Source organism: Leptodactylus fuscus, chromosome 1, assembly GCF_031893055.1.
Source record: "Leptodactylus fuscus isolate aLepFus1 chromosome 1, aLepFus1.hap2, whole genome shotgun sequence".
NCBI lineage: Eukaryota > Metazoa > Chordata > Amphibia > Anura > Leptodactylidae > Leptodactylus > Leptodactylus fuscus.
In genome coordinates, this window is record NC_134265.1 from 268,856,771 (window position 1) to 268,878,871 (window position 22,101).

Genomic DNA, 22,101 nt, shown 5'->3' on the forward strand with positions numbered 1-22,101 from the left:
CACCAGATTTCCCAATACAATGTGTGTATGTCCTGCACATATACGCCCTGATAAGGCGCTGTACTTACCTTGAAGCTAAGTCAGAATGGTAATATTAGCCTTTTCTGGCCTGATATTAAAATAAGAATTTTATAACTTTTTCCGGACTCATAAAATGCTCATTTTAGTATCAGACAGAACTTTTAAAAAGAATCTTACAGTATATCCAAAGTGAATTTTTCAAGAACGCCATAGTTCTATTGGATCCTTCATATTCCATCATAACATGTTTCTGACATTTGTGATCATATATGTGTAGTGTCCTTTATTTAAAACATATATCCGGGGAGGAAAAGAGATTATAATATTTTCATAACCACATTAAATGTTAGACCTTATATAGTTATAGTTATACAACCAGCTCTTTCTCAGAAAGATTTAAAGTGTGAAAGAGATTCCAGAGTAAAATCATAGGACTTTCACCTATCATCCTGCAATCTGGGGCAGAAAAGCGTCTACATAGTTTACTTTCCCATGTTTTAGTGTTGTAGGGCCATACAATGTACATCTAATCCATACCTTAAGGAAGGAACATAAGGCCTACCAGGACTTCCTCCTCATTCCCTGTAGGCTCTGTGATAGTTGCAAGGTCTCACTTTATGTTATGCATGCCCTTCTCTATAATATATATTCATGTATTATATTGTGTATAGTGCTTTTGCCACCCACACCTGGAGTGCACAGAGCACCCTGGAACATATCAAACTATTTTTGTGGGTTTTACCTGCAGATTTCCAGTGCAGAGGTATAAAACTGCAGGACCACAGAGAAACTTGTAGGCGAACTGCAGCAAAAACCATCTGATTTCAGAAATTCTGCAATGGGTTTGCAATGTGTTGTCAGTGGCGTCACACAACTACATTCATCTCATCGTCTGTGAATGGGGGCTATTCAGATGACCGAAATCTTGACGGTCCGTTGTCACAGATTGCCAAAATATAGGTTATGCTCTATTTTTGTCCATTGTAACTGAAAGTAATGTATGGAGGGATCAATGGTCATGTGAATGTAGGCTTAGCCTTATAAAGACTTATAAACAACACTCATGGAATAGAAAAACCTCAGAGATTTTGAACCACCCACAACTTTATACAAAACTTTCAACATATACATTATATTGTGCAGTATACGCTTCAGGAATACTGATGACATCATTGTGCTATAGTTCTGCTACAGCCTTTCCTTTTAGATATACAGTACAGTATTACCATACAAGGCAAAATACTCTGCGTTTCACAGTCACTGCAAAGCGGATGGGATTCTAATGAATTGCAGAAAAATACAAGCAGCGGAAACCTCTGTGGACTTTCTATGAAAAGTGCTGCGGGAACAACAGTAATGCATTTCCGCAAAGGTTTTTCTCGCAGCGCTTTTTCACTGCGGCCTGCTATTTGGGGCCTTAGCATAATAAACAAAATGTATGGCAATATTATTCATTTCCATTGTTAATGTGAGTCATTAAAATAGAAAAATTATCTCTCACAATGTAGCTATTGCCTTTTCCCTATATAATTTCTCCAGGTTCTAGCTCCATATTTTAATATATAAATAAATAAATAAATATATATATATATATATATATATATATATATATATATATATTTATTTATTTACATACAGGGTTGTTTAAAAATTATTATGAAGTCAATAATAGTTCCATCAGGCTGAGTTGTTCTATATACTGAACAATTTGTCGGTATAGCTTTAAGGAGGCGTGTTTTCTTAAGCATGTTGTTCAGTAGTTAGATGTAATAATGTATATAGTGTTCATTAGCCACAAGGATCTTATTGTATATGGGTTGAATAAGGAAAGTAGTCTTTAAGATTGATTTTATTCCTAGGCATGTAATGTTAGAATGTTTACATTGCTACTTTGGGTTAAATTATAAGACATTTAAGCTGAGTACAGTAAAACAAACACACTTATAAAGTATCAAATATTTTTTCTAGTAAATTTGCCAATTTAAAATGAAATTTAGTATCCTCCTGCGCTTTTCTAGAAAACATCTGGGTATGATTTTATTGATGTAGGATGATCTCAAGAAAGTGGTAATTTACAAACAAATTGATTGAGAATGTGAAGTAAGGACACTAATGAAACGCTTTCTACTTGGAGAGAAAGCCTCATCTATCCTGTCTGCTCTGTCACTGCAGCTATGTCATACTCTCTGTAGAATATCCGCTTTATGACACACACAAATCACCTCCGGCAGGACATCGCCACGCTTCTATCTTTTAGCTGTACTTTGGGAGGCTCATTTAATGCAGTTATTGGCAGACAAATCAAACACAAGGAAAGCCATGAGATGTAGGTGTGAAAGTACTTCACTTATTACAGCTCGTCCTGGACTCTCCAACTGCTCCCATAGGAACCAAGCGTGTGAAATGGTTGGACAGAAAGAGGTAAAATATTACTGAATACTTCAAATGCATTAGGTTTGGCAATTTATAGAAATATTTATGGAACGACTGATAACTTTATAGAAAATTTAGCATATATTTGTATGTATAAATACAAAGAAAATGTGTATTTGTAGCAAATTATCTACAGTATCCATGTATTTATATAGCTAGCTAGCTAGTTATTAATAGTAACACCCAACTAGGACACTTTGGAAATCTATTGTATCCCTATTGTATTATTTGTATTATTAATCAGCCTTAAAGACGCTTGGCCATTCAGTACATCTCCATCAGAATATAGCACTGTAAGGTAATAATGGTATTACTGTATTAAAATATGAGTTTCTGCTAATCCACCAAACAATTAAAATACTTTTACTCAGTAATGTCAACCAGTGTCCCATTAAATTCATCTTCTCAAAGAGGAAGTATAGATGCAAAGTAATTTCTTTAATGGAGCGTGGAAGAGCCTTTAGTGGCAGTACAGGTAAATTGCATTGACCTACAAGAGTAGGTTCTTAAAAATGGAGTCCTTGCGTCTTCACCCATCCGTAGCATGCCATGGTCTTCATGAAGTACCAATGTAGTATGTTTGTTAATAAATAAATGTAAAAAATCTCATTATAAATGAATGAGATTCCATTTTTGCGCAGGCATTGTGCTGTGTCTGGCAATGTGTTTTCACCCCTTGTGAGATGTAACCTGGCATAAGCAATAACTGTTCTCACACTTCACACTTGACTTCTTCATAAATATTGCATTGTGGGTCTACAATAATCACTGCCAGTTACACTACAGAACTTCTAGACGTCTCGACTCGACCGCAGGCAGCTTATTATTGATGCAGAATTTTTTTTGTTGTTCTATGAAGTCAGACCAGAGATGTATCTGGATTATAAAGATCTTTGGGAGTGGATGCCTCACTTGTGTATTGCATCTGTTTCCCATGAGATAATAGCTAATATAATTACATTATGTCCATGAGCATAGTGAAGCACAGGACGATGGACAGTAACTTTCTAACATTTTAATGTTTTCCCTTTTTACATTATTATGTATTATTATGTTACCTCTTTATCAATATAAAATAATTGAATTTTTTTCAGTCAAAGTAGAGCACAATTAAGACAAGTTAAAGCTGTGCTATTGTTCATGTATGTTTTATAATATAAAAAATAATAACAATAAATCACAAGTTTGTTATTAATTTTCCAAAATTTTAAATTTTTGGGGCTCATCACTCTCTTCCAACCCTGGATTATAATAAGCCAAGGCTCACAAGAAGTGAGTAAATATAATAAACAGTGTGACGCTGGGTTCACACCAGCGTCTGGACTCCGTTATCAGGTTTCCGTCTTCTGTATGCAGAAGATGGAAATCTGTCATGCCGAGTCCAGCCGTGACAGGTTTGAAAATACCAGGTTTGAATGGGTTTGAAAAGTGTCCGGCCGTGAGCGCCAGTGAGCGTTTTATGCTCTCCGCGGCGAAACCGTTTTTTTAAAACCGGACACAGAGTACTGCATGTCCGACTCTGTGTCCAGTTTAAAAAAAAAACTATTTTGCCGCAGAGAGCATAAAACGCTCACTGATGCTCACGGCCGGACACTTTTCAAATCCATTCAAATGAATGGATTTGAAAAATGCCAGCAGGTTTCCGTCTCCTGCCCTGTTTTGTGCAGGAAACAGAAACCTGCAGAACAGAGTCCTGGGCGCAGATGTGAACGAGCCCTTACTCACCTCTCCTGGACTCCTTTGCAGTATCTGTAATCGGGCCTCATTGATTATGTAGGGCAGCACACCAATGTCTTGACACTTGCGTCTAAGCATCATAACATTGGTGACCCCCATGTGACTACTGAGGGCCAATCACAGGCCTCTGATGTCATTAAGGAGGTCCCCAGCAGCCACTAACATCATTCAGGAGGTCAAAAGAGGGTTCTGAGGGATGGAGCCAGAAGAGGTGAGAAAGACTGTTATGTTTTCTCTCCTCCCCTGGACAGGGCCATTTTAACACATAGTTGGGCCCATCAATACCTGACCTGCACAAATTATAACATCCCCTCAGTGGCATCTACATATTATAATGTTCCTTAGTGGCCCTCACACAGTATAATTACTCCTTAGTAGACCTATACAATTTAATGCCCATTGCTGGCCAATACAGTTACATTCCCCTACACCGGCATCATACATTTACTTGCCCCGCAGTGACCTTTACCCTGTTCTACCTGATGGGTCCAAAGAGACATCATATGTTCCTTTCCAGTTTGCCCTCACAGTATAATGTTCCTCTCCTGGCGTGCCCACAATATCATACCACCCTTCTGGGTGCCTCTACAGTTTCATGTCACCCTTCTGGTTCCCCCCACAGTTTCATGTCCACATCCTCATATAAAACCTCACTGTCTGGAGCAGTGGGACAGCGGGGCAGCACTATTAGCCTTATGGTTAAAGCGGCCCTACCCCTGGACCTCTGCCTTATATACCCTTGAGTCTGAAGAGACCCCAAATTATAACAATAGAAGTTCTGTTTTGGAAAGGAAACAACCAAGAGAACCCACAAATATTTCAAACAAAACTCATAAGGTTCTCCCATCTCTAGCTAATAGTAGAATAGACCTGTCCACATACCATGTTGTCCCTAGAGAGGGCAACATACTGCAGTATGATAATGATAGATCCACTTAAGTTGACACATTGAGCCCTGGTACATCTGTTCTTTTTCCTTAACATTCACATTTCTAGAAGACAAGAGACTACATCTGTGTATTCCCAGTCAGGCTTCCGTCACCTAATTATTCTGAAAAGTGTCTTAATCAGCTTATACCATTAAGTAAGTTGTCAGACATGTTAGCGATTAAGAGACATAAGGCATCAAAATATTAATGAGCTTGTGTATGCCAATGTAGCGTATCCTCCCGGCGCGGAGCAGGTGCTTTTCCTAATTGACTTACTATACTGTCTGCTTTTTACAAGCTTTCCACTAAAATCTAACATCTTCTTCTTCTGGATCTTCTGTTACATTGAATAGATATTGTAAATAAACATTATATATGATGAAAACGCTTTGTAATATTATCCATCCATTTTAGCGATACATGACTAAAGACATTAGGATTCCTGACTCCACGTTACTAAATCGGCTTGAAGTCCAATGTGATGAGCACATAATAAAGGCATAATTGTTGTCGCTAGATAATTCTGGAATATTATACATAATGGCAGCAGTTCTATAATCTAATTGTAATTACTGGTAATTAGTTTTCTCTCTTGAACTTCCCTCCTGCTGCTATGAAATGATAATCATTGGACGCTTGCTAACTAAAGCTCATTCATAGAGGCAGAGAATGGATTATTGCATAGATTTAAGGAACAAGGAAAAGGATCAATTATACATATATTGTTTTTACCTGATCAGGGCGTAGCACCCTGCCGAACTGTAGCCTAAACTACCGCTAAGGGTGAGGGATTGTATAAAGCAGACTCTTTGTTAGGAGTTTGACTACAGCGTCTATACATATCCTCGTAGTTATAAGCCTGATGTCTAATAAGATATTCTCCCTATGCTGGTTAATATTACACAATTCACAGGGTGTGTATAGAGACACTAAAGCTCTCGTCCTCATCATGTAGATTATTATCAAGGGAAGCTTTAGGAGAGGCTTACTGGTGGTCCACTGTTAAATGATTAAAAACCCAGTCCTCAGGAGTAAGTACTATTGCAGTGAAATCCAGGATTCTGGGAAACGAGCCTGACCAAGAAAAACAGAATCTTTCACCACAAATATGATATTGGTATTAAGCTCAGGCTACATAGTTAAAATATTACCAGCTCACTTTGTGCTTAGTCTGGTGACTTCACTATAAAATTATTCCTGTGCTAAGATATCACAGAGGAGCCTATGCTATGCATGTCAGGAACAAACGCAGTTAGAAGTATGCCGTGTGAGACTAGAAATATGATGGAAACTTTTAAGATAGAACAAATTGCACCAAATTTACCAAAATGTCATATGTCATATAATGAATTTGAGTTATCTCTTCATACATTGTAGACACAAATCAAATCAAATCAAAAAAGCTTTATTGGCACGTCCGAATATACATTTGGCATTGCCAAAGTAAAGAGAGTGGTTGTGGGTGAGGAAGGGGGGTGGTTTTGGTGGGTGTGGAGTGGGTGGATGAGTGGGAGGGTGCTTTTGGGGGTACAATAGTCCTTGGGGTCTCGTTGTTCTCATTTGGGACATGTGGGTATGGAAGGGCATAGGGTGGGTGGGTGATTAGATGGGTGATAATTTTCTCCTCATTTGGTGACAGCTGGACACATATTGGGCAGCGATCCCCACAGTGGACTCCTCTTCTCCCAGTAGGATGTAGAGTTTACTCTTCTCGTCTGCTGATGTGAAGTCTGGGATGTGGGCAGAGAGTCTTTGGAAGTAGAAGGCCTTCACAGCTGAGTATTTGGTGCAGTGTAGCAGGAAATGGGCCTCGTCTTCTTAATAATCTAATAATTTTCTCTTGGGCAGCCTCCTAATATAAGTTCCTGATGATTTATGAGATCAATAGTGTGTGGCATGTACTCTATAGGTATGAGTTCCTGCAGCAGGATGTAGTGTTGCAGCAAACATGGAAGGCCGTGCAACACGTCGAGATTGACAGTTCATCAGAGCCAGAGATATTCTGACCCTATGATGTCACTTTCCTCTAATGGGGCAAATGCAATGGAGTTTCCCAGATGGGATTACTCCATTAACTGTACAGCATTGTTGAATATGGCAGTGCTGTATAAATATTACTAAGCAATAAATAGTAACGCTAGCAACGTACCATAGTAAGACTTCCAAAATGTGCGACTGTGTGAAACAAACTGCAAAGGAAAATTGTCCAGGAGAGATTTATTTCTAAGACATGGTGATAGAAATGTTAATTAATAGTGGAAAAAAAGCAAAGTTTATTACCTGAGCGAAGTGTCAGTGTGAACATTCCTCTCCTCGTACTGTAATTGTTGAAATCAGGAAGTAACTGCACGTTTCTTTTTCCTCCTCGACTTTATTACTGTTGACAAATGTTAAATTGCTGATGGTTGTTTTATATGGAGTTTTTAAAGCTAAACACTCAGCAACTTTTTTAAAAGTCAAGAACACGTCTTGTCATTTCCAGTAGAGCATGGTGTGAAATGAGTCACACTAATAGGTCTTATGTTACTGGGAATGTGCTAATTGGCCACTTACATTCTATATCTTGGGTATTTCTTATGACTAGTGAGTTTGGAAGAATATACTAATTGTCTCCTGGAAAATAAATCTGTCTATAAATTACAATGTTGAAATGTTAGGGTTTTAGAGTCCCTAGGTTAATTAAAATAGTGTGTATTTTACCCAAAATGGGAAATTATTTGCACATATAATATTCATTCATCAGCAGTGTAAATTGTTCCATATAAGTTTATTCATAGGTTTTGAACCCATAGTGGGGCAGCTTTGGCTTGTGATCCAATCTGAGCACCATTCCAGACCAGTTGGTCTACTCGGTGTGTAGGACTTTATGATGTGTGACTCCTCTGCACATGGCTCGGTCTGGGTCCTACCCCCCCCCCCCTCCCCAGTTGTTTGAAAGGGCTCTTTCTCTTTTCCGGCTAAGCAACACCCTTTTTTCACCGCAACAGGAACTGCTACAAGGCCACGTCTTGGCATATTAAGATTGGGAAATCTTTGCAGAGAGCTAAAAAAGCTCGGGACATGGGGACTGTAGAGAACAAAACGAGATAATAACTATCATAATAATAAAAATATCAAAAAAGCTACATATAAATGAACAGTAAAAAAAAGCTTATTATCACCTTTATAACCTAGTTGAAGAAACCCTTCAATGTTCTCCGAGTTCCATGGTATTAAGTTTACTTCTTTTTTTTTTTTTTCACTTTCCCTTTTAATGCCCCCACAGGATCTCCAGCCCTCACTGGAACAGGAACAATTATCGTCAACATAGATGACGTCAATGACAACAAACCTGCATTTGCCTTAAGTCAGCATTTTATAACCATCCCAGAAGATGCACCCACTGGCACAGATGTCCTTCTGGTCAGTTGTTCTGATCCTGATGCGGGCCTGAATGGTGTTGTTCGGTAAGCTGCATCACATGATTACATTTCCTGTAGCCTTATTCGTTACAAGTTGTACTATTCAACCCCCTACTGAAAACCACCTCCTGTTGTCAACACCACTAGGCTTCATGTGACAAACCATCATTTAACGTATTTGCCGCTGGTATATTTTTCAAGGCAAGTAATGAGGATGTTAAGCTATATTGACAAGTGGAGTGCTACCTACTGAGTGCTCAAGGAAGTCTAAACAATCTTAGTACTTAATAATTAAGTCTTGGCTGCTAGCGGGAGTTACTATATAGAGAAACATCTTGAAAGCTGAAAACTGTAGCAACAGTATTTGAGCTGAGGATATAAAATGATATAGGAAATATATATAAAAATATTAAATAGAAAATATATATGGAAAATATATTAACGCTAGATGGATGGTTGGATGGATGGATGGACGGATAGATTATTTATATATATATATATATATATATATATATATATATATATATATATATGTTACATTTTATTAATTTGAATATATTTAAAAATAATATATAATAATATAAATTCTAGTATATATATTTCTTTTATTAACAATCTATTTTACTTATTGTTTGGACCTCCATTGAACTTTTGTATTTCTAACTGTACAGTCCATGGTCCGGTTCCCACAAACAAAGAGTGAATTAAAATGATAGCTCTTTTGATCATAATGTAATTTGTTTGGAGTCTATATTTAGTATTTAATGTTTCATAAAGGAGGTTATTTATTTTGGATGCAGATCATTAAGAGCAAGGATTTAGCGGTGATAGCCGCAATATTAAACTCATTTAAAATGATCACAGAGGTTTATCTGAAGCAGACACGTTGTTAATAGAACATTAAATCTTCAGCTTGGCTTAGTATTCATTAGCCAAATATCTACATTTTAATGAGTTTCTTCAGATTTACTCATTTTATTGTTGCGTCTAGGGGATACTGCTCCTCAGCAAGTGATAGACTCTATAATCTTCTCACTTAAAGCAACATTTATTGAGTTTAATAAAAAACTAATAAGCAGATATGAAATGACTTTCCTTTTTTCCGCACAGCTACAGCCTGGTCGGTGGGAATTCTCAGTTTACAATTAATCCTTCTACCGGTCAGATCATCAGCAGCTCATTGTTAGACCGAGAGGTGAAGGACAATTATACACTTCTCATTGTGGCTACTGACGGTGGCTCCCCGGGCTTATCCAGTTCTACTAGTGTTACAGTCAATATTCTGGATGTAAATGATAATCCACCAAGATTTTTACATCACCCATATGTTACTCACATACCATCGCCTGCCGCATCAGGTAAGAAGTCTTCACTGCTGATTTTGCTCATGTAATAATATTGCTTATGAACTAATATAAATATACATATACTGTATAAACATATATACATATATACACCCATACATATCTTACATATATATATCTAACAACAAATATTCGTGAGGTTCGGCTCTGTAGTCCATTTCAGGCTGAACTTGTTTGGCACAAACCAGAATTGCTATTACGATACTCTGGGGTCTATTGCAGAGTATAATAAGTGTAGGCCTAGCGGGAGTGCAGCAACAGAATAATCTGTTATACTCACCTTGTGTCACCTCTCATGGGCATCATCCCAGTGCCTAGAGGTCCCTCAATGCCCTCATCTGGGGTTTTCTGGCCTGTGGGCTGGTGTCACTGGTGAGGCTTGTGATTTGGCTTCATAGGTCACTTGGGGCATGACGACTTCTTAATGCTTTCATCTAAGCCTCATGACAGTGGTACAACACACTTGATGGCTGAAGCCCTATCACAGACATCAACAGTGACCCTGGCACACATAATATCAGACTGAAAGCTGGAAGAGGATGCCAAGGGCCTATTAGATCCCAGTAGAAACTCCTGGGCCTCCACTAGTTATATTCTGAACAAACCCCAGAATATAATAGTGTTTCGTGGGTGAAAAACCTTGGTGGAACCCAAAACTTTTGGAAAAATTGTTGAAACCGGTTTGATCCAAATTGTTTTACTCATGTCTACTAAATGCAAATATCATATAGATTTCAGAGACCCACTTTAACTTAAAATTTAACTTCAGTTTGCAAGAGACAATCTTACAGTCATAAGCATAATTGTAAAGTTCAGGAGCTGAAATCTGTGCTGATGTTTGGTATCGCAAACGCCTAAATAACAGAAATGGCATATGTGACATCAATGGAGTGCAGAAAGCCATTTATAGTCTGTTTATACAGTCTGTCTATCCTGTTACCTGAAGAGTTCACATATTAAAAGAAATTCTTCAGTGGCCACATCCATGTCAGATATTGGATGGGATGTAATGGCAGAACCACGTAATATAGCTCAGCTCCTGGACTCATGTGAGTGTGACATTGCAAACTTTCAGAATTGCTGGTCAGCTGAATTAAGGGAGTCACAGTCCGCTCTCTTTATTTTTTACCAAGACACGGTGCCATGTTAAAATATTACAATTTTTTTTGATATACAATAGCTCAGTTCCATTAGATTTCCGAAGCTGAAGCCAATGGTGTTCATTCTTTGTGCTTATAGTGTTTTATTTTTCTTTTAGATTCTTTTGTGTTTGCTGTGACGGTAACTGATGAAGATATTGGCACAAATTCAGAGCTTCATTTTTCCTTGAAAGGCCGACATTCAGATAAATTTCACATCGATCCTCTGCGTGGTGCTATAAAGACTGCAGAGCCAATAGAGGGATCTTCAGAGATAACATTTTCGGTCCAAGTAAAAGATGGTGGTGTTAACTACAAATCGGATTCAACCACCGTGACAGTCAGATTTGCTAACCAAGTTGACTTCCCTCAGATTAGAGCCGACCAAACAACATTTGCATTTTCAGAGAATCAAGATGTCGGAACATTGGTGACAACAGTCTTTGGCTCATCTACAAGAGGTGGAAGTTTATCGTTTTATATTGCCAGTGGTAACTTCGGCAACACGTTCCATATTGATGAATTAAATGGACAGCTTTACATTAAAAACCCATTAGATTTTGAAACCATTTCAAAGTATGTTCTATGGATTGAAGCTAGAGATATGGGATTTCCACCATTCTCCTCCTATCAGAAGATAGAAGTTAATATCTTAGATGTTAATGACAATGTGCCTCAATTTAGACAAGATCCTTTTATTGCAGAAATCATGGAAAACTTGACACCTCGCAGGATACTCACAGTTTATGCTAAGGATAAGGATAGTGGATCCAATGGCCAACTGGATTATGCCATTGTTGATGGAAATAAAGATAACTTATTTAGTATAAACAGGGTTAGTGGTGAAATAAGAAGTACAAGACTACTGGACCGGGAAAAAGTTTCTCAGCATATCTTATCCATCAAAGCATCGGATAAGGGGACTCCTCCCCAGAGCTCAATAGTCAAAGTAGTTATCAATGTTTTAGATGATAATGACAATGCACCAAGATTTTCTCAGATTTTTAGTGCATCAGTTCCAGAGAATGCAGCTTTGGGCTATGTTGTCACACAAGTCACAACATCCGATGAAGACTCGGGGGCAAACGCAGTTAGTAGGTACACCATTGCAGACACTAGTCTTCCTTTCCATATAAATCCTAACACTGGGGTGATAACCGTAAGCAGACCAATTAACAGAGAGGATACTGATCGCTACATTGTTCGGGTCTCTGCTCACGATTCTGGCTGGACTGTAAGCACCGATGTTACCATATTTGTGACTGATATAAATGATAACGCTCCACGGTTTAGTAAGCCATCCTATTATATAAACTTTCCAGAAACAACAGAGCCAGGAACTAAGATTACCCAAGTTTTAGCATCTGATCCAGATGAAGGACTGAATGGCCAAGTGTACTACTTCATCAAATCCCAATCTGAATTTTTTAGGATCAATTCTACAACAGGAGAGATATTTAACAAGCAGCATTTGAAGTATCAGAATCCAAGTGCATCGGGAAACATTAATATCAACAGACACAGCTTTATTGTCAGTGCTTCTGACAGAGGTAGCCCTCCTCTCATGAGCGAAACCACATTATCAGTTAATATCGTTGACAGCAATGACAACCCCCCTAAATTTTTACAAAGCAAATATTTTACTCCCGTAGCCAAAAATGCAAAAATTGGCACAAAACTAATTAAAGTTACAGCTGTTGATGAGAAAGACTTTGGCCTGAATTCTCAAGTGGAATATTCAATGTCAGCTGAGAACGCGGGTGGAAAGTTTCATATAAACAAAGACTCCGGATGGATTAGTGTGGTCTCTTCTTTAATGATGGATTTACATAAAAATGTCATGATTAAAGTTACAGCAAAAGACAAAGGTAATCCTCCACTATCATCACAGGTAATGGTTAACATTACCATCACGGAGGAAAACTACCATACACCAGAGTTCTCTCAAAGCCATATAAGCATAACTGTCCTGGAAAGCTTTAGTGTCGGAGCAGTTATCAGGACTGTATCGGCAAGGGACAGGGATACTTCCATGAACGGAGTGATCACATATAACATAACGACAGGAAATGAAGCTGGTCTCTTTGCTATAAACACTTCCACAGGTGCATTATCTTTGTCCAAAAACCTTGACTATGAAGCGTGCCAAAAACATGACTTAACCATCAGTGCTGTTGATGGAGGATGGGTAGCTAAAACAGGTTACTGCGTTGTAACAGTACATGTTAAAGATGTCAATGACAATCCTCCTGTTTTCCAGTTAGAGGACTATACGCCCAGTGTCATGGAAAACGCCCCAAGTGGCACAACAGTTATACGCTTAAACGCAACAGATGCAGATTCTTCACCAAATGCGGTTACAGCTTATTCCATCCAGTCATCAGACAGTGACCTTTTTGTGATTGACCCAAACACAGGCGTGATCACGACCCAAGGTTTTCTTGATTATGAGACTAAACAGTCTTACCACCTCACTGTGAAAGCATTTAATGTTCCCGATGAAGAACGCTGCAGTTTTGTATCTGTTACAGTCCAGCTTCAGGGGGCAAATGAATATGTACCTCGATTTGTATCAAAAATGTACTATTTTGAAGTTTCTGAGGCTGCTCCTAAAGGCATTGTAGTCGGAGAAGTTTTTGCAAGTGACCGGGACTTAGGGGTCGATGGGGAAGTCCACTATTTAATTTTTGGCAGCAGCAGGAAAAAGGGCTTCCAGATTGAGAAAAAGACAGGCAAGCTTTATGTTTCTGGGCTGCTAGACAGAGAAAAGGAAGAAAGGATCTCTCTAAAAGTCTTGGCAAAAAATATTGGAAGTATTCGTGGTGCTGATATAGATGAAGTCAATGTTAACATCACTGTACTTGATGCTAATGACCCTCCTGTTTTCAGCCTCAAATTTTACAATGTTCAGATAAGTGAAGGTGTCCCACCTGGAACACATGTCACTTTTGTTAGTGCCTTTGACTCTGATTCAGTTCCAAGTTGGAGCCGATTTTCTTATTTTATTGGTTCTGGAAATGATAAAGGTGCCTTTTCAATAAATCCACAAACAGGCCAGGTTACTGTTACCACTGAGTTAGACAGAGAAACCACACCGATCTACAACCTTACCGTGTTAGCTATTGACTCAGGAACACCATCTGCAACAGGAAGTGCGACCCTTATTGTATCCCTGGAGGATATCAATGACAATGGGCCTGCTTTAACCACTACAGAAGGGGAAGTCAAGGAAAATCACAGAGCTGGAACTCATGTGATGACCCTACAGTCTACAGACATGGACCTTCCTCCAAATCAAGGTCCATTTAATTACTATCTCCTTAGCACTGGACCTGCTACTAGCTATTTCAGCCTTAGCCCTGGTGGAGTTCTTACTACAACCAGAGAAATTGATAGAGAACAAATCAGTGAATTTTTCTTATCTGTTGTGACAAGAGATTCTGGTTTTCCACAAATGTCTTCCACGGGAACTGTACATGTTAGAGTTATTGATCAAAATGACAACCCATCGGAATCAAGAACAGTTGAGATTTTTGTTCATTATTATGGAAATGTATTCCCTGGTGGCACGTTGGGTAGTGTGAAACCTCAAGATCCTGATGTTTTGGATAGTTTCCACTGCACCTTAACGTCAGGCGTTACAAGCCTTTTTAGTATTCCAGCAGACAGCTGTGACCTCCATTCTCAGTCAAGATCTACCGATGGGACATTTGATCTTCTGATACATAGTAATGATGGTTTACACAGTGCCGTCACAAATAACGTCCGAGTTTTCTTTACAGGATTCAGCAATGCTACTATTGATAATAGTATTCTTCTTAGGCTAAACATACCAACTGTTAAAGACTTTTTAACCAACAATTACCTGCATTTCCTACGTATAGCCAGTTCACAATTGACTGGACTTGGGACTGCAGTACAAGTATGTGGAGTGTTTGAGAAGAATAACAGGACTTATGTCATGACTGCTGTGAAAAGAGGCAGTAACCAGTATGTTAACCCAAGTGGAGTTGGCACTTTTTTCGAGAGCATCAAAGAAGTCTTATTCCGTCAAAGTGGGGTATGGATAGAATCAGTAGATCATGACTCTTGTACACATAATCCTTGTCACAATGGCGGGAGCTGTATGAGAAGACTTGCTGTAAGTCCAGGAATTACAGTGTTGGAGAGTGTTCCTGTTATAATCGTGGGAAATGAACCGCTACAAACATTCATATGCAAATGTATGCCGGGATATGAAGGGAATTTATGTGAAACTGATATTGATGAATGCTTGCCGCTTCCATGTCATAATGGTGGAACCTGCCACAATCTAGTTGGAGGATTTTCCTGCAGTTGCCCAGATGGTTTTACAGGAATTGCTTGTGAGAGAGATATCAATGAGTGCCTTTCCAGTCCTTGCAAAAATGGAGGTATATGCCAGAATTTTCCAGGAGGCTTTAACTGTGCTTGTAAAGCTGGCTCCACAGGTAAGATATAGGTTACCTTACATATTACTGTAGACAATGAATAAACTGAAAAGGAATATTTCAGAACTATGAAATAAGGTAAAATGTTCTGAACAGGATATTCTTCAAAGGGTAAAAAGTCATGTAACAACTATGCCTTTTTAGTAGTATTATTCAATGTATGCTTATTTCCCTTTTAGAGTATGATTTCCATATCTGTATACTTCCCATTTACAATAAGTCTAGGGCAACAAGGCGAAATTTGTCTAAAAAAAACAAACAAACCAAAACCTTAAAATCGCACTAAATTTGCATGCAAACTCCCCCCCACACACACACACACACTAATTTCTATGATGTTACTTGTGACATGAGACATGCTGCAGCTGCAACAGTCACACAATAATCCAACCTTGTCCAGCTTTATGTTGCATATCGATGTCACATGTGAGACCACTCCCATAGACAGCAATTGCGTCGTGTGTGTTAGTGAGTGTGCGACTGTATTTGCTGTCTTTACAATCTTTGCTGAAATTTACTGCCGTAAGATTAAAGGGATTCTATCATTAAAAAACATGTTTTAAACTAAAAGCACATAAAAATAGTCTTTATAAAGGCTATTCATCTCTTACCTTTATCTTGAAGGTCCGTGCCACCATTTTTGAATTTTTCTTAATTCTCCATTATGTTCAGAAAGCACAGGGTGTGTTTCCCCTTTGTCAACCATTCCAGCGCTACCTTTCTTCTGCTCCGTCATTTTGGGGTGGTCTTGTGTAAGAGACCACCAGAAAATGATCGACGGATATGCACAGTCAGTTGTTCCGTCGGCCATTTTGTGGTGGTCCCCTGTAAGAAGAATAGTGAAGAGGAGGAGAATGGCCAACCGAACAGAAGAAAGGCGGCACTGTAATGCTCGTACGCCCCTTGTGCTTTCTGAGCACAATGAAGAATGAGCAAAAATTCAAAAACAGCGGCGCGGACCTTCAAGATAAAGGTAAGAGATGAACAGACTTTAGAAAGGCTATTCCTATGTGCTTTTAGTTTAAAACTAGAGATGAGTGAGTAGTACTCGATCGAGTAGGTATTCGATCGATTACTACGGTATTCAAAATACTCGTACTCGATCGAGTACCACTCGCTGTTCGAATGTAAAAGTTCGATGCAGAACCAGCATTGATTGGCCGAATACTATACAGTCGGCCAATCAATGCTGGTTCTTCTCCTACCTTTAGAAGTCTTCTCCGTGCAGCTTCCCCGCGGCGTCTTCCGGCTCTCCCGGCTCTTCATTCACTCTGCCAGGCATCGGGCCTGGGCAGAGCCGACTGCGCATGTCCGCTTGTAGTGTGGGCATGCGCAGACGGCTCTGCCCAGGCCCGATGCCTGGCAGAGTGAATGAAGAGCCAGAAGATGCCGCGGGGACGCTGCAAGGAGAAGACTGCACAGAGGATCCAGCCTGACCCTCACTCGTGGACTTGGTAAGTATAATTTGATCGAACGTTGCCTACCCCTGAAATGAGCATTTTCCCCCATAGACTATAATAGGGTTCGATATTCGATTCGAGTAGTCGAATATTGAGGGGCTACTCGAAACGAATATCGAACATCGGACATTTTACTGTTCGCTCATCTCTATTTAAAACATGTTTTTTAATGATAGATCCATTTAAATAACGGCTGTGTGAACACACTTCTAGTAGGATCTGCAAACATTATTGAAAGTAGGATTTAATGCAAGACTGGTTTATGAAAAATAATAGAATTGTGGAAAATGTCATTACAACCATTCTGAATTGTGCAAAATGATCACATTACACAAGTTATTTTATTTGTACAAATCCAGTTTTTGCTTTTAATAAATCTATTTGCAATTTTATATCTGACCCAAATGACATAATTCTGAAAACGATACTAAAACTTTTCTGTTACTCAAGATGCATGCATGTGATATTGCTGAGTTAGCAGCAAATACATTGATAGCTGCCAAATCTGATTGCTAAGTGAACCCTAGAGAGACATGTTTTCCCCTGCGTCCAAGGCTCCTATGGTGTAGACAATTATCCAAACCAAGTACTGCTACGGCTAGAGTTACACCCCTGCATATATCTCCGACTCCTTGTTTATAGTGCAGGCACTGCATACAGTATGTGTTTATAAAGCATGTAATTGGAAACCATCATGACTAACTGAGTCAGACAGCCCTAGTCTGTTGTGCGTGAGCCAGAGGTCAGGCTGTCCTGGTACACTAATGTACCAGAAACAACAATGAAAATATCAATCTATAACTCTATAATCTATATGAGTATGTCAATGCAGATGAAATATTCCTTAATCAGGATGTGAATCTTTGCCTAAGATGTTCCACCATTTTTGGATGCCTTTAAGGTCTCGGTGGATATAAGTATTTGACAGATCAGAACCATATTGCTTCCAATATTCCCTGTCCAGTCCATGATTCAACTTGATGTCCTGTACATTTCTGAACATGTGGAATTGCTATCAGCTTATAAATTGGATGCTCAAATGACAATCTGAAAATATTGGTTGCTGGAGTAGAATTACATGTAGCTATCATATTCCCGTGATGACTGGCTACATATTTCATGTGTTATGTATATAGAAAATACATCTTCATATTTGATAAATGGAGATAAAATTATTTAATTGGTTATAACCAACAAACAGGCTAAAGCAGGCCATACATATCATTATCATAAGCTATTACTCCTAACCCTCCCATAGACATGCAAGATCAGACCTCTCTGAGATGACTTACTTATTCTGAGAACAAAAGGATTGGGCATGCGGAATCCAACGACTCAGTCCTTCTCTCCCCATTTGAGGGTCAGTGCTCATGGAGTTTTTTGGCATTGATTTTGACGCTGAATCCGACTCAAAATCAGCCACCAAAAAAGCCTCCCAATAGAACTCTATTGGGAGGCTTTTTTTGTAGGCTGTTTTTGAGGCGTATTCAACGTCAAAATCAGCACCAAAAATCTCTGCGTGCACCAACCCTGAGTCAGGAAACTGCCATACACATTACATGTTGGCTGATCTCGTCAAAATCAACGGGTTCATCCAACATCAATGTGTATGAGTAGACTACTGAAAGTAGTGACTAGCTTTAACCAGGGACATGGCTTTAGTCTCATACTTTACTCAGCCTGGTGTCAATACAGTAGAAAGTAATCCATTCTTCTGTAAACTTCGGGCAGGGGTTTAAACTCCCAAGTGATTTTTATTGAATTATTACATACTGTACATTTTTACCAAATATAAACATTTTGTAGGTAGGAACTTGTGCAGGGACCAATGGGTGGTGTATGAGAGATTCTAGTGTGGGGGTTGTGGGGTTGTCTATGAGAGATTCCTGTGTAGGAATTAATGGAGTTGTGTAAGAAAGATTCTAGTGTGGTAACTGAGGGTGGCACATGATGAATTCTACTGTGGGGACAGTGGGATGGTATATGAGGGATCCTACTGTGAGGACTAATGAGGTGATACAGTGGCGACCAAAAAAACCGCAACATTTCACAAAATGTAATGATTGTATTGAAAATGATTTCTTGTCTTTTTCCATATCTATCCTCTTCTCTCTGGTTGACGAGTATTTGGCAATTTTGTACATATACATTTTGTACATTTTTCAGTCGATTTCGTAGTAGGAGGTATACATATCATCTGCAGGGACTCAATTTATATGCATCACATACATTTGACAAAATCCACTGGTGGTGCATTTTTTTTGGCCACCACTGTATATAAGAGACTCTAGTGTAGGGACTGAGGGGTGGTATAAAAGAAATTTTACAGTGAACAATGCGAGATGGAGAATTATACATTCTAGTATAGGGATTGAGATTTGGTGTGAGAGGGACTCTTTTTTTGAACTTGCAATTTCTGTGTTACTTTGCGCTATGCCTCAGACATAATAGACTTTGCATTACATATAATGCAGTGTATAAAGATTATTTGGACTTCTACATTTTAAGGTTAAATTTCGATCCATTGATATATATATTCATGATAATATAAATATATTATTAATATATATATATATATATATATATATATATATATATATATATATATAGTAATACTTTTATCTTGAGAAAAAATTATCAGCAAAGTCTTTTTCTCCTTTAGGTAAACTGTGTGAATCTGCCATTAACTACTGTGAATGCAACCCATGTTTTAATGGGGGATCTTGCCAAAGTGGAATGGACGGATACTACTGCCATTGTCCTTTTGGTGAGTTTTCTAAGGTGTTTTCATTTTACTTATTTCGGGATGTTGGTGACTGGGTGCATTAATAGATAAAATCTAAAACTTTAACTTAGGATCATTTGCTATTTATGATAACTAGAAATGTAAAATGACCTCAGATTTTCAATAAAATTCAGCAATTAATGGGTAAATGCCTAGTTAAAATACCCACTGCCCTCCTTCTTAATCTTTCCGGCATTGCCCCTCCACTCCTTTGTCCTCTCTTCATTTCTAAAATGGCCATTCATTCACTTCTGTAAAATCTATCCCACTTTTGCACAAGTCTTTGTGGTTTTTTACTGTGCTTGTAACTTTTAGGAAAAGTGAACCAGCCATAAGTTGACCTAGAGGAGAGTTCTTGACCTCATGCAACCTGGCAATCCATATGGATTTGAGTTTACGGATGGCCAGACATGTGCCTAATTTTTTACGAGGCGCATCTTTACTCCTGTTTATCACACTGTGGATTTTTGGTCTGAGACATTCTTGCTCTTAGCTGGTCCTTCTAAGAAAATGCAGTAGTGTCTGAGTCCAAAGGACAGTGGGTCTGAAGACTGGTGGTGTGTGCGCTGCTCTTCATGACTTTGTGCATGGTATGAGATGTAAAAATTGGATTGATCAGTCGGTTCTTCTATTTGATATACCTATTCTGCAACTGTATTCATGCTAAAGGGATTCAGACAACTCACTGGCTGATTATGGGTCAATGTGAGAAGAACTGTGGATAAAGGTTGGGTGTCACAATATCTGATCTCGTATAGTCAGTTATTTTTGAAAGCAGACAAACCAGGGAACTTATTACAGTCATTGGGAATTTTATCTCATCTACCGATTTCAGTGGACTCATTGGGCTCTATAGGGGGATGTTCTAGTGAATATTGTTATCATCATTAGGAAATGGGAAGTACCACTATTATCTCAGCATGTACTGATATGGGATACGGTAAGGATAAACAGCCCAATTTAATTTGACAGTTTTCCAATAAAAATCAACTTACAGCTCAAGTAAATACCCGATGAAGATTGTGATTATGTAGATGTATATGGTAATAATTACTCACATTTACGTCTGGACAACTTTAAGCTACAAATTCCATCTTTGAAAATGCTGTACAAGGTAAAAGTTGAACTGAACCATTCAAGGTTTTGTCCACACTTCAAAAGTTCAATAAATGATGAAGTCAGGGAGTTTCACTATCACCTTTATTGCAGCTCATCTTTAATTTTAAGTAATAAGGACTTGGAACCAGAATATTTGTGAAGTGCCAATAGGATCGAGTGTTGGACAGGAATCAGCTGAGAAAGTTGTCTTTAAATAATTAGAGCTATGTCTTCATACATCTTGGAAGACACTCTCTGTTAAATCACTTCTTTCCACTCTCTTTGAAAGCCAGAGATATATTTTCTCATAAAGCAGTTACCTCATCAGTGTTGGTGTGTGCCTTCCAGGTTTTCCATAAGAATACAATCGTATTTATCAACTTAGTGATCATTGTAGCTTGGAAGAATCCAGAGAAATTCAGTCAATTAGTTATCTTGAAGATGTTATTAAACTTTTAAGACTCAGGTCTTTGATTTAGGACTAGAGGGATTCCAGCTACATAAACGTGTGTGTGTGTATATATATATATATATATATATATATATATATATATATATATATATACTGTAGCTATGTCAGATAACAAATAATAACACATAGTAATAAAATAATAAATAATAAAATGATAACAAACTTTGCTCTACGATCATGTCCCCTGATGAAGCAGTAGTGAAGAGATATAATCCACATAGGAAGGGGGATTTGGGATTTCTGTAATGAGAAGACATCTTCAAGGAGTTTATATGTTCTCCCCATGTATAGGTTGGTTTCCTCCAGGTACTGTGGTTTCCCCCCACACTCCAAGGACATACTGATAGGGGATGTAGATAGGGTTATTTGACTTATAAACCAAATAACGTATACCTATGGAGGGATACTCACAGTGTAAAAAGATACAACAGACAGTTATAGATAGCAACATTGTGAAAATATACTAAATAAAGCGAAAAATACTCCCTTGAGTATTTGGAATAAAACATTTAAAGAATAGTGAATATTACATGTGTTGTTCAAGTTTATTATTGATGGACTAATATATGTCAATATGTATATATTGTAATAATAGATAAACATTTACCCTGTCACCCTATTAAAGGGGTTATTTCATGAAGGGTTGTCTATAGGATAGGTGATGAAAGTGTTGTTAGGACCCTTACTGGGATCTTAAGTGATCAAACATACTTGCAACTCCTTTAAGCACAGTTTAGTATATTAAATAATACACTTTAGCATTGTAGATAAGAATCGGTTCCATCCTGCCAGT

The 22,101-nt window shown here is 38.4% G+C and overlaps 1 protein-coding gene across 1 annotated transcript in view; it reads left to right on the top strand.

Annotated features, from left to right (window-relative positions):
- Nucleotides 1-22,101, top strand: part of FAT4 (FAT atypical cadherin 4) — a 200,842-nt gene that overhangs the window by 148,785 nt on the left and 29,956 nt on the right. The window contains exons 7-10 of the mRNA XM_075287307.1: nt 8,386-8,566; nt 9,632-9,879; nt 11,144-15,493; nt 19,616-19,720. Of these exons, the coding sequence (XP_075143408.1) occupies nt 8,386-8,566; nt 9,632-9,879; nt 11,144-15,493; nt 19,616-19,720 (4,884 nt within the window). The remainder of the gene's footprint in view (nt 1-8,385; nt 8,567-9,631; nt 9,880-11,143; nt 15,494-19,615; nt 19,721-22,101) is intronic.